Consider the following 11,970-nt stretch of genomic DNA (forward strand, 5'->3'; position numbering starts at 1 on the left):
ACATTTAAAATCTGCACTGTCAGAATCTGCAGCAAGTTCTACCGTCTCTTAATCTCAGTGATGTCATCTTTGGCTAGCAATAAACTTTAAAGAAGAGATAAGACACTATAACAGAAAAGGATTGATAATATGGTTGCCAAAAGGAGAAGGCACCAATTCCAAATATACAAGCACCAGGTACAGTGATAAGGACCGAATCTCTTGAAGTTGGGTGGTGGTAGTGGTGGTGGTGGTGGTGGTGGAGGTGGTTGTGGTGGTGGTGGTTGTGGTGGTGTGGGGGTGGGGGTGGGGGTGAGATTGAGAGGCATCAGGAAAAGGTGGGGTGGCACCCACCCTGGGATTACAATGCAGAAAGCTGAAGGCAGCAAGCGTTGAGGTCCCCGTTCCCTTTAAGCTACTGTGTCCAAGGACAGTTGCTGTGAATGAGCTCTTTACCACTTGGGAAGGGAGAAGGGAAGAGATTTAAGCCAAGTAAATTTATAAAACATAATTACCCCCCACATTTAGGGAAATAGGAGTTGCATCAGGATGCTTGGCACGATAAAGGTCAAGATGCAGTCTGCCGATATATTGTGATTTCCAAAGAAGCATGATCTATCACTTAGGTGGCTGTCTCAGAAAAGAATAAGAGAAACTTTCTAGAAGGCCAACAGGGTCGCAGTTACTCTGAAAATTATTCTATGCACAAAATAGAAATTGCAGGCCATGCAGGAACGGAGTCGTGCCTTCTGAGTAGACTACCTGTTCTGAAGCTGCTGACTGGGAAGAGCTGCCATTGGAGGGGTCCGGGGGCTCCGACGGGGAGGCGGTTCCCAGAGTCACAGTAGCTTTGCAGGCCATGAGATTGCCCCAGCACTTAGGCAGAGTGTGAGGGATGCAGTGGAGCTCTCTGGGAAGTGGCGCCAACATGAAGTAACGAGCAAAGAATTAAGGCAGATGTAGCACAGGACTGGAAGTGTATGCCTTTTTGGTAATAGCTGCTTGTCCACAGAGATGTGATGCAGATGGCTAGGTGATGTCTCATAATACCTGATATCCTGGATAACACAGTAGTCCATACCAAGTGTTCAAAGCTACCAGAGTTTCTCAGGAGGCAGATGCATATCTGACATCAAGAACAGAAGCAGCCTGAGACAAGGAGAAGAAAAAAATAGATCAAAGAGCAGGTAAATGACCCAAACTACCAATACCAGTGTATTGAGAGAGGGGGAGGGTGCAGCCACCAAATGTGTTCCTAGGGGCAGGGTAAGCGTGTGGCCTCCACAGCCATGTGTCTTGGGCTCAAATTCTGGCCCTGCCATTTTCTAGTTGTATGACTTTGGATGAGTGATCAGTCTTCCGAGCATCAGTTTCCTTACCTGCACAATATACACAATATGATGCCTACTCCACAGGATTAAATACAAATACCTGAAAAGGGCATATGAACACAGCAACAATCATAACTACTCTCACTGGCTCAAGGTACCCAGCCCACTCAGCAAACAGCTACTGGTTCCTGCTGGGATACAGGAGTATCAAGATTGCAGAGTCTCCTTTAAAAGCTACGAGTCAAGGTGGGGCATGGTGGCTCAAGCCTATAATCCTAGCATTTTCGGAGGCCGAGGTCAGGGAACTGCCTGAGCCCACGGGTTTAGGAATAGCCTGGATAACTTGGCAAGACCTCATCTCTACAATAAATCAAAAAATTAGCCGGGTATGGTAGCGCATGCTTGTCGTTCTGGCTACTTGGAAGGCTGTGGTGGATACGTCAACACTGGGGTGGCTATGAGTGCCACTGCACTCCAGTCTGGGCAATGGAGTGAGACTCTGACTCAAAAAAACAGCTATGAGTCATTTTAAAAAATTGACCCCTGGACCCAAATCTAAAGGTTAGGGGTATCTTACTGCTCACTGTTACCTTCATGGTGTCTTACTGCTAGAAAAACAACCGGTCTTTGCACCCAAAATTTGAAACTGTTCTTTTGTTCAACCAAAAGATTTCTTCTCCTCACTGGTAATATAACCAATCATTTCATAATTTTAAGGAAGAATCTGAATCTCCAACCCAATCATTTTTAGCATCTTTCCAGGCCTTCAGTGACAACCTCAGTGCCCTCATGCTTGGTCACTTTACTCTGTCTGAATCTGAAAAGCTCAACTCCATGTGCTAAATTCTCCTTTGTTGAAGGAAATAATCAACAAATGACAGACCACTATGCTACTAGAACTTTTGGCAATTCTGATGCTCTCCCAGTATATTCTCATAATATATATAATCTGAGGGCGGTAGGGGTCAGGCAAGACACCACAGACATCTTTCTTAGCTGTTGGACTCCACGGAATTAAATCAACAATGTGAAATTACAAAGACTCTAAACTCTGAATACTGACCAGACAGACAATTCTAACAAGTTCCCTTAGGCCCCTGGTGGACACGGAGAAGCATCTGGTCAGTAGATTAATTTCCTTCTGCAAACTAACATATGGAGAACAGAAAAATGGGGAATTGGCATGGGAGGGCTGGCGATATAAGCAGCACAGAAAGAAGGGGGCTGAAGAAATAAAGGCATGAGCAGATATGCTTTAGATGACTAAAGGGGAGCAAACTTTTTAAAGGGGATATAAGGACTACACATCAAAGAGGAGTTAGATAATACCATTCTTCATTTTGTTTGTTTGTTTTGAAGAGAAAGTTGGGTACATTCAACCACCAGAGGGAAATTAAGATCTGCTGCTTGAATGAGCCGTAACTAGACAGGGAAAGTAAATTACACAGTGCTGTGATGTATAATCCACATGGAAAGTAGACCATTATGGATGGACCTTCTGGACCAATAGCTAAGAAAGTCAAAAAGGGACCTGACTCACCTAGGTCAGTGAATGATCCGGGCATAAGAAGATGAAGAAAAAAACACATGCCCAAGAACTGACATCCTGTTGGTGGTGATCTTAATCTAAAATGGACTATGAGATCTGCTATGTCAGCCCTGCCAGCACTGGCTGAGATTCAACATGAAAAGGGACCAGAGCCAGAGTTTCCTATTATTTCTGCTTCTAGTAATCCCAGGACTGAAGTCTGACAACACACATGGAAGCAGCTTTCACTCCTGCAAACCTAATGGGCTGTTCTTGTCCAGCAGTCCCCAGCTTTTCAAGGCTTCCTGAAGTGAGTTCAGGACTTTAGGGAAGTTAATTTGTTGCTAAAGGGACAATTAGCGCTGGGACAAAAATCACTGCTGAAAGACAAAACACCATCATTTTGCTCATATGCGATTATGTTTCAGCATCTCAGGCTCCGCCATGCATGGAGATGACAGACACTGACGATATTACAGACTCTGGATACTTACTACAAAGATCTTCTGGTAGAAGACTCAAAAAAAATCTAATTTTTACAAAATTAACATGTTTCATTACTTTCTTAACAGATGGCAGTGTCTCAAGGCCCTTTTTCCAGTTGGCACAGAGGCCCTGCATGGACTAGTGGCACCATGCTCCCAGGAGATGCCATCTCCTCACAAGGCACTCTCAAGCTCAGGTCAGGGGGAGCCTCTGGGTTGTCTCTAGAGCCAGGCTCTCAGAGCAGAGTGGTTCCACACAAAACACAAAATAGGTAATTTCAAATCATTTGCAGGGCTTGAAGAAGACTTTGGTATGAAAGTGATGCTACTTATAAAGCTAAATTATTCTTTAAATTGCCATAATTAAAAGGCTACATTCTTTTTTTTTCCCCCCTGAGTTAGAGTCTCACTCTGTTGCTCAGACTGAAGTGCAGTGGCACAATCATGACTCACCACAGGCTTGATCTCCTGGGCTCAGGCAGTCTTTCTGCTTCTGCCTCCCAGTAGCTGGGGTTACAGGTGCTTGCCACCTTGCCTGGATAATTTTTAAAACTTTTATAGAGACGAGGTCTCACTATGTTGCTCAGTTGGTCTTGAACTCCTGGGTTCAAGTGATCCTCCTGCCTTGGCCTCCCAAAGTGTTGGAATTATAGATGTGAGCCACTGTGCCAGGCCCCAAATCACTGCTTATCATATCAGTGAATAAATTCAGATGCATAGTGATTGGAAATTAACTCTTTCTTATGCCCAGCCCTGTGTTCATCTGTTCTGGGAATCAAGGTAGAAATGTAGCAGGATGGGCCAGACTAGATGGGAAAATGGTAAGCATCTCTGGTGTAGGAAGCAGGAAGGTGGCAGATGGGTCTCTGTAACCTGAGTAACCTTCCTACCTAATGACAGCTCATTGGGCAGATGAAATCGGTGCCATCACTCAGGAAATTAGCATCCATTATCTTAACAGTTTGTCAGCCACAGAACTGTCCCCACTGATATTTCGGTCAGTCAGCCCAAAACAGCATCAAGGGCTGGAAGATTTAGACAGCAGGGAAAGACCTCAAGAGCTCCTAGCTGGCTGGCTGTGCAGACTCACCCACTAAGTTCATTAACCTCACAGTGATATGAATGCACATTTTATGACTGAGCTATACTGACATTCCTCAAGGCACTTTCAGTTTACTGTCTCATGATAGCTTTCACTATATTTAAGGAAATATTGACAATGTGAAATATTTTGTGGCTGTAGGAAATCAGGATGGAATTAAGAATTTGCCCAGAAATTAAAACGTTAATAACATACAGAGAATAAGGATTAGAGTCAATACATATATATCGTGGTATATAAACAAGTTACTACTATACCTGCATCCTAAAAATATTTCTACAGCCCCCAAAGTTTATCACTTTAGAAACTAACTGGACTATTAAGCATGAACCTGACAGAGAAGAGACTGCATTGTTTCAGATTTACCTCATCTTCTTCTTCAGGCATCTTAATGGAATTATCTGGGGACTTCACAGGTTTCTGGCTACTGGGCCCATTGGTCTCTTCTTTACCATGTTCTGCCTCCCATTCTTGTAAAACTTCATCTATGTTGAAGCGGCGTCGATAATTTACAAAAAAGTTTTTCACTTGTACCACTGATTTGTTCCCAATCACATCTGAGATCGCCTGAAAATCTCGGCCATATTTCCTGATGGCTAAGGGTATAAGAAGGTATTATTTTAGAAAAACATTTTTTAAAAACCACAATTGAGATTTATCTCTTTATCCAGATAAGAAAACACATAGGCTTTTAATAGGCACTAATTTAGTATATTATAAAATTGGGAAAAAGTAGAAGTCAATTCTAGATATATTCTGGAGGTGACTGACCCTGACATTTAGAAATCTGTCTTGCCATCACATGTCACATAACAACTGAAGTCATCCAACAATTCTCCTATGGTGTGGACATTCTTTTAGGGTCCCCAGCTCCAGAACACCTCCAATTGTAGAATCCTAACACTTGATCTGCTTCTTTTGGGGTTTTGTGCTTCCAGACTATTCAGAGCTTGACAAGTAGCTGGTAAAATGAAATACACCCTTAGAAAACTGAGGCTTCCAGGTTAATCTTTACAACTTGTGAAAAATAGGAAAGGAAGAAAAAAGTAAAGCCCAAGGGAAGGTAGTAATTTGGCTACAATGACATCCATTAGGAAAATATAATCCCTCAGAATGTGTTTCTATATGAAAGAGAAGCTGGGAGTAGAGTGAGACATCACGTTTTACTAAAATCTACCACTGCTCCTACGTTCTTCTTAAGGAGAACTTCCCCATACCTTGAACGGCAAGAAGCTGCTCTTCTGTGGTCCAACGTGCGTTACATTTCTGAATGACCTGGATATCCAAAGGAGTTATTTTAGCACATTACGCTTAGAAATGGGTATGCCCTTATTTAGGTTTAATGAACCCTTATCTCTTGCCAGATTTTTAACATTAACTAAGCTTATAAAATTATGTCTATATAATCTTCTTCCTAAGAAATGTATACTGGAGATGCAACATACAGATTTTAAATTTTTAAACACGTAACACTTGGGTATGACTTCTGAGATCATAGAACAGAATCCTACCTCTGGAAGTCGATATGGTTCTATTCCACCATCAAGTTTTTCTTTGAGAGCACTGTTGGTCTGTTTAATATTCTGAATCTAAAAGGGAAAAAAATGACTTTCATATTCAAAATGAAAGATTTTATTATAAAAGAACAAAAATAAAACAAAACTAAAGAAACAAAAAACAAGAGTAAAGAAGTTCCTAACCTCTGTTGTAACCAAAATTTTATGTCCCTTCAGTACCCTTTGAGAGGCTCCAACTAGATTCTTTAATTCACTTGCAGAGCAACAGGTAAGGGACAATTAAGAAGGAGGGCCAGGTGGTAAAAAGGCTCCTGAGTTCACAGTCCTGATCCACTGCTTCATGATAGGTACATACCTGAGCAGCAAGTGTCACATGGAAGACAAAAGAAATGCCTGAGGTTCCTACCACACAGAACTGTGTGTGTGCCAGAAATGGCCAGAGGGGTCTGGGCTCTACAGCAGAACTGCGGGTACAGCCTCACAGAGCCCCTCAAAACTGTGCTGTCCAGGCACGCCATTCTTTCTACAAAGTGCATGCAGTCTCTACATACAAGTGCAGATTTCTTTTGGGGTTGGGAGAGTGGGGAGAGCAGCAAAATGTCATTGAGATTTCCACAAGCCTAACTTGGATCAACGGCAATTTATTTTCTTACAAATTATCTCTTTCCCATATTATTGCTCTGACTCAACGTCCCTACCCTAATCTTTCACTGTCCTTACCCAATCAGGAGAAAGACACAAACAATACCAATCAAGTCTCACTGCTCTCTAATTTTCCCATGGGTTCTTTAATGAGACTGTCACAGAAGTATGACCTTTCCTTGGAACTCTAAGTAGAGGGCATTTCTGTGTAAAAGTACTAGGGGAACTCTGCCTCCAGCATTTTTCATCTTAGAATAACCACACAAGCAAATAAGAAAGCAAGGGAGAGAATAGGTTGATTTCCCCAAGTAAATATCAAAGACATTCATGAGTAGACGATGCTCCCAAAAGAAGAAAAGTTACTTGTCAATGGAGAAAAGAGAACACTAGGTGTTGGGAAGGATGGGAGGACTGGAGACGGTGACAGGACACTTTTTGATAATTCTCTTTCCTATTTTTTTTTTTTTTTTTTTTTTTGAGTTCGAGTCTCACTCTGTCACCCAGACTGGAGTGCAGTAGCCGCTCCCAGCCACCGCAGCCTCGACCTGCTGGGCTCCAGCGATCCTTCCGCCTCAGCCTTCCGAGTAGCCGGAATTACAGGCATACACTACCACGCCTGACTGATTTTTTTGATTTATTGTAGAGATGAGGTCTTGCTAAGTTGGCCAGGCGGGTCTCGAACCCGCAGGCTCAGGCAATCCACTCACCTCAGCCTTCCAAAGGCGCGGGATTATAGGCTGAGCCACAGAGCCCGGCTCTCTATTTTCCTTTTAAAAACCTTTTTATACTTGTACAATTTTTTTGAAATTCCATTTTTTTCAAGAACTAACATTTTACAGAATTCTGGCTTCACACATTCCTATGTTTTCATTTTTCTAAAAGGTTTAACAGGAAAGGGAGAATTTCCTCACCGTGGGACCAGTGGTCAAGTAAGACCAGTACTGTCTGGATCAGAATCTGACCCTATTTGCCATTAGTTAGTGCCTCAGAGTCTGCCAGAAACAGTCCACTCCAGATCTTTCTGAACTGATACCAAAACAGAAAGACAACTGAAAAGAAAAAACACAGGAAATATGCCCAAAATCTACCCTACAATAAAAACCCAGACAGGACCTGGATGTATTGAAATTTGTTTTAAAAAGGTACAAATCAGATGAAAACAAACTGGTACCACAACTTTCCTTGCAATTAAGTTTTTGGGAAAATGATTCAAAGCCCTCAAACCAGCAGTGTACAACAGGACTCTCCATGACGACGTGGATGTTAAAAAAATCATCCTTTCTGACATGGCACCCACTAGTTTCATGTTGCTTTGAAGCAGTTGAAATGGAGTTCATATGACTGAGGGATTGAATTTTTAATTTTCTGAATTGTAATTAATCCAAACTTAATTTTAGATAACCACTTGCGGGGCTGCTAGCTGCCATATCAAACAGCATTATCTCGGACTCTTTGCTCAGTGCTTTCAGTTACCAAAAACCCATGAAATACTGCAAGGCACTCAGATTATGTTCACTGAATTCTTCTTAGGCTAAAAACTCAACACAGAAACTTCTAACAGAGAAAAATCAGGGCTTAGAACACTGCATGATCTCTTGCATTCCAGTAAAATAGACTACTCTTCACTCTAGCTAGATGTTCATAGATGGCACAAAACTGGGTATATGTTGCATTGTGTAGGCTGCATTTTCCAAGGAGATCATTGCATTTAATAAACACACTTTCAATCAAAAAATCAAGCTGTAAAGCAACATACAGGTTAATAGAAAACATCCACAAATTCTAAACCAAAAGTTAGCTCTAAATATTCATTAGCCTACACCTCTCTCCTTGTTGATTTTCCTATTAGAAATATCTAGTGTGTATTAGTCAGAAAAGAATACAGCATCAAGCCAACTGGAAAGGAAGTGACTGGAAAGGAAATAGGATACAAAGGTAAGCAGCAGTTAAAGAAAAACAAAATCAAAAATGAAAAAGCAATCCACCTGGCCTGGTGCCATACTAGACCTCCCAGCTGTACAAAACTTTCTTTTTTCTACACAATGCATGCACAGTGATTCCTCTCTGATGTGAGACCAATTTATTCTCCACTCAGAGGAGGACCTAATGCAACAGGCACTGTTCACTAGCTAATTGAACTTACATGCCTAGTCCCCTTCTCACTTATATCTTCAACAGAGTCTGGCAACATCCTTGGAGCTCCTTGGAGTTCAGAGGAGCAGTATGCAGAGCCCTACATGCAAAAGTCAGCTAAGAAGTTTCTGATAAGGCTTTTTTACTTTTCCAGCTAAAAGGGACAGAGAGGTTAGCTCCACCTCCACCTCCTCTTCTTACTGCCCAGAATATGAGGGTTTCAAAATGGCTTCTGCAGTTTCCACTGTGAGGCATGATGAAATGCCAATAACTAAGAATGGCAGAGGAGAAAATCCCTAAAAGTGCCCAGGTCCCTGAGAGCATCAATGAACAGATAAACTAATGGCAGCAACCACTCATATTAAGGCTTCTTGCTATTTGAGAAAAACAAAGCCTTAATAATAAGCTGTTGTTAATCAGGTTTTCTGTTATTTTCAGGTCAGTGTATCACACCCATACACTATTGAGACATCCAGAATAAATAGCCCTTGTGGATTGACTGCCGTTTTGACCCTAGAAGTGCTCTTGGCACTGAAGGTGCTACTCCACAGTAGCCCTAAAAGGCTGTGGAAAGTGAACAGCCTACTGCCTCTCTTAGTGACACTAAGTCTTCCCTCTTTGTAATTGCGAGCTACCTTCAAATTTTTAAAATTCCTGCTCTCGACCCTGCTCCAAAAACCAAAGAATCTTTTCATTCTCATGCAACAGGGAGTCAGTAACACCTCTGGGAAAAAGGAGGGCTTCTCTTTCCTCAACATATTAACATCAAACAGCAACCACTAGGAACTCTTTCAGCAGAGGGGGAAATGAGCCTCCTAGTAGAGGAAAATGAAAATGCAGATAAGAGCTCACAGCCCCAATCTGAGAGAACCTTCCAATATAAACAGAGCTTAAAATGCTCTCTCACACAGCAGCCCTGATATATCCTGTGAGATCAGGCAGGCAAGGATTAATCTCATTTGAAAAGAGGCCCAGAAAGATTAAGTGATTCTCCTAAGATTAGAGCACAGCTGTGCCAGCGGCCAGGACAAGAAGCCGCTCCCCTGATCATGCAGAGCATGCTTGGTCCTGATGTGAACTGCCTCCCTCAACCAGAAGAAACACGGGGCCACATACCCCGCTCTTCTCATCGGGGAAATGACAGTTGGCCTCCCATTTAACCTTCCAAGGGAACCATCAAGATTGACAAATCAAAAGCAGCAAAAATAAATAAATAAATAAACTGTCAGTCAACAATTTGCTGATGGTTTTCTGGAACTGAATTCCAGAGAGAGAATACAATAACAGTGGGCTACTAAGCTGAATTTTCCGTTTAAATATTCTACGTGGTCAGGCACAGTGGCTCACACCTGTAATCCCGGTACTTGGGGTGGCAGAGGCGAGAGGACTGCCTGAACCCAGTGGTTTGAGACCAGCCCGGGCAACTTGTCGAGACCTCATCTCTACAATAAATCAAGAAAAATTAGACGGGTGTGGTGGTGTGTGCCTGTAGTTCTAGCTACATGGAAGGCTGAGGCGGGAGGATCGCCTGAGGTCCAGCAGGTTGAGGTTGTGGTGGCCACGAGCATGCCACTGGACTCCAGTCTGGGTGACAGAGTGAGACTCTGACTCATAAAAAAAAAGAAAAAAGAAGTTCTATGCAAATAGATTAAAATAATGGGTCATTTCTACCTAAAAGGCACACATAATTACAAAAAAATTCAAAAACCATTATCTTTTACTAGAACACCAAAACAGGACCAAATACCTAGGAATGAGTCTAACAAAAGAAGTGTAAGTCCTGTACATTAAAAAAAAAAAAAAAAGCCGGGCTTGGTGGCTCAGCCTGTAATCCCAGCACTTTGGGAGGCTGAAGTGAGTAGATTGCATGAGCCCGCAGGTTCGAGACCCGCCTGGGCAACTTGGCGAGACCTCATCTCTACAATAAATCAAAAAATCAGCCGGGCGTGGTAGCGCGTGCCTGTAATTCCGGCTACTCGGAAGGCTGAGGCGGAAGGATCGCCAGAGCCCAGCAGGTCGAGGCTGCGGTGGCTGGGAGCGGCCGCTGCACTCCAATCTGGGCGACAGAGTGAGACTCCGACTCAAAAAAAAAAAAAAAAAAATATTGAGAGAAATGAAGTATCTATCTAAGTGGAAGGGTATATCATGTTCACTGATCAGAAGACTCAATGAAGATGGTAATTCTCAGTTTTGATCTACAGATGTAAAACAATCCCAGTCAAAAGTCTAGCAGGATTATGCTTCTGGAAACTGATAAAGTAATTATAATTTTATATGGAAATACAAAAAGCCCGGGACAACTAACACAATCTTGGAAAACTTATACTACACCAGATACCTACATTTATTAAATACATAAAGTTAGGACAGCATGTATTGGTGAAGGATGGACAAACAGATTAAAGGAACAAAGAACCTCAAACCAGATGTATACACATATAGACACTGGATTTAAGACAAAGGTCCTGCTGTATTGCAGTAGGGAAAGAATAGTCTTTTCAATAAATACTCATGAGAACAAAACAATGACTATTAACCCTACATGTAACAACACATACAGCAAAATATTTCTAGGTGGACTGAAGATCAAGACATAAATGGTAAAACAACGGTCAAGAGTTATCTTCATGACCTTGGAAAACATTCTTACCAGAACTCAAAAAACACTAACCTGAAAACGCAAGTATGAGAAACTGGACTACCTTAAAATTAAGAATTTCTGTTCATCAAAAACACCATTAAGTGCATGAAAAGGTAAGCCACAAGATGAAAAATATATTTAGCCCTTTGCACTTGGAGACATCTCACAGATCACCTACTAGCAATTCAACCGCACTTTTTAACAAAATACTGAAAAATGAATCAATTGATATTAAGTAGTATAGCACTGCAACCAGGTGTTTTATTGCAATGATATTTAGCTTGCAATGGAATTTTGGACATTGAGGAACTTATTTATGACAAAAAAATCAAAATTTTATATTCTTTATTTTTTTAATGTTTGGTAACATGTAAAACAGTCACCAATATGCATTGCAGGCTCACTGACATATGTTGTGCATTAGTAATTTGCTTGACATCTTCACCTGGTATTTTTATATTTGAGCAGACAATGAAGTCTCGTTTTCTTCCTCCCACATTAAGAATATGCAAGGTACGGCCGGGCTCGGTGGCTCAGCCTGCAATCCCAGCACTTTGGGAGGGCGAGGTGAGTGGATTGCTTGAGCCCACGGGTTCGAGACCTGCCTGGGCA

The 11,970-nt window shown here is 42.0% G+C and overlaps 1 protein-coding gene across 1 annotated transcript in view; it reads right to left on the bottom strand.

Moving 5' to 3' along the window:
- Positions 1 to 299: 299 nt before the first annotated feature.
- Positions 300 to 11,970, bottom strand: part of RCOR1 (REST corepressor 1) — a 46,008-nt gene continuing 34,337 nt past the window's right edge. Inside the window, exons 7-10 of the mRNA XM_008049360.2 lie at positions 5,937 to 6,014; positions 5,643 to 5,700; positions 4,792 to 5,021; positions 300 to 1,128 (exon numbers count right to left, since the gene is read on the bottom strand). Coding sequence (XP_008047551.2) covers positions 1,087 to 1,128; positions 4,792 to 5,021; positions 5,643 to 5,700; positions 5,937 to 6,014 — 408 coding nt within the window. The 3' untranslated portion in view covers positions 300 to 1,086. The remainder of the gene's footprint in view (positions 1,129 to 4,791; positions 5,022 to 5,642; positions 5,701 to 5,936; positions 6,015 to 11,970) is intronic.

Source organism: Carlito syrichta, unplaced genomic scaffold (assembly GCF_000164805.1).
Source record: "Carlito syrichta isolate Samal-C Ts95f unplaced genomic scaffold, Tarsius_syrichta-2.0.1 Scaffold132761, whole genome shotgun sequence".
NCBI lineage: Eukaryota > Metazoa > Chordata > Mammalia > Primates > Tarsiidae > Carlito > Carlito syrichta.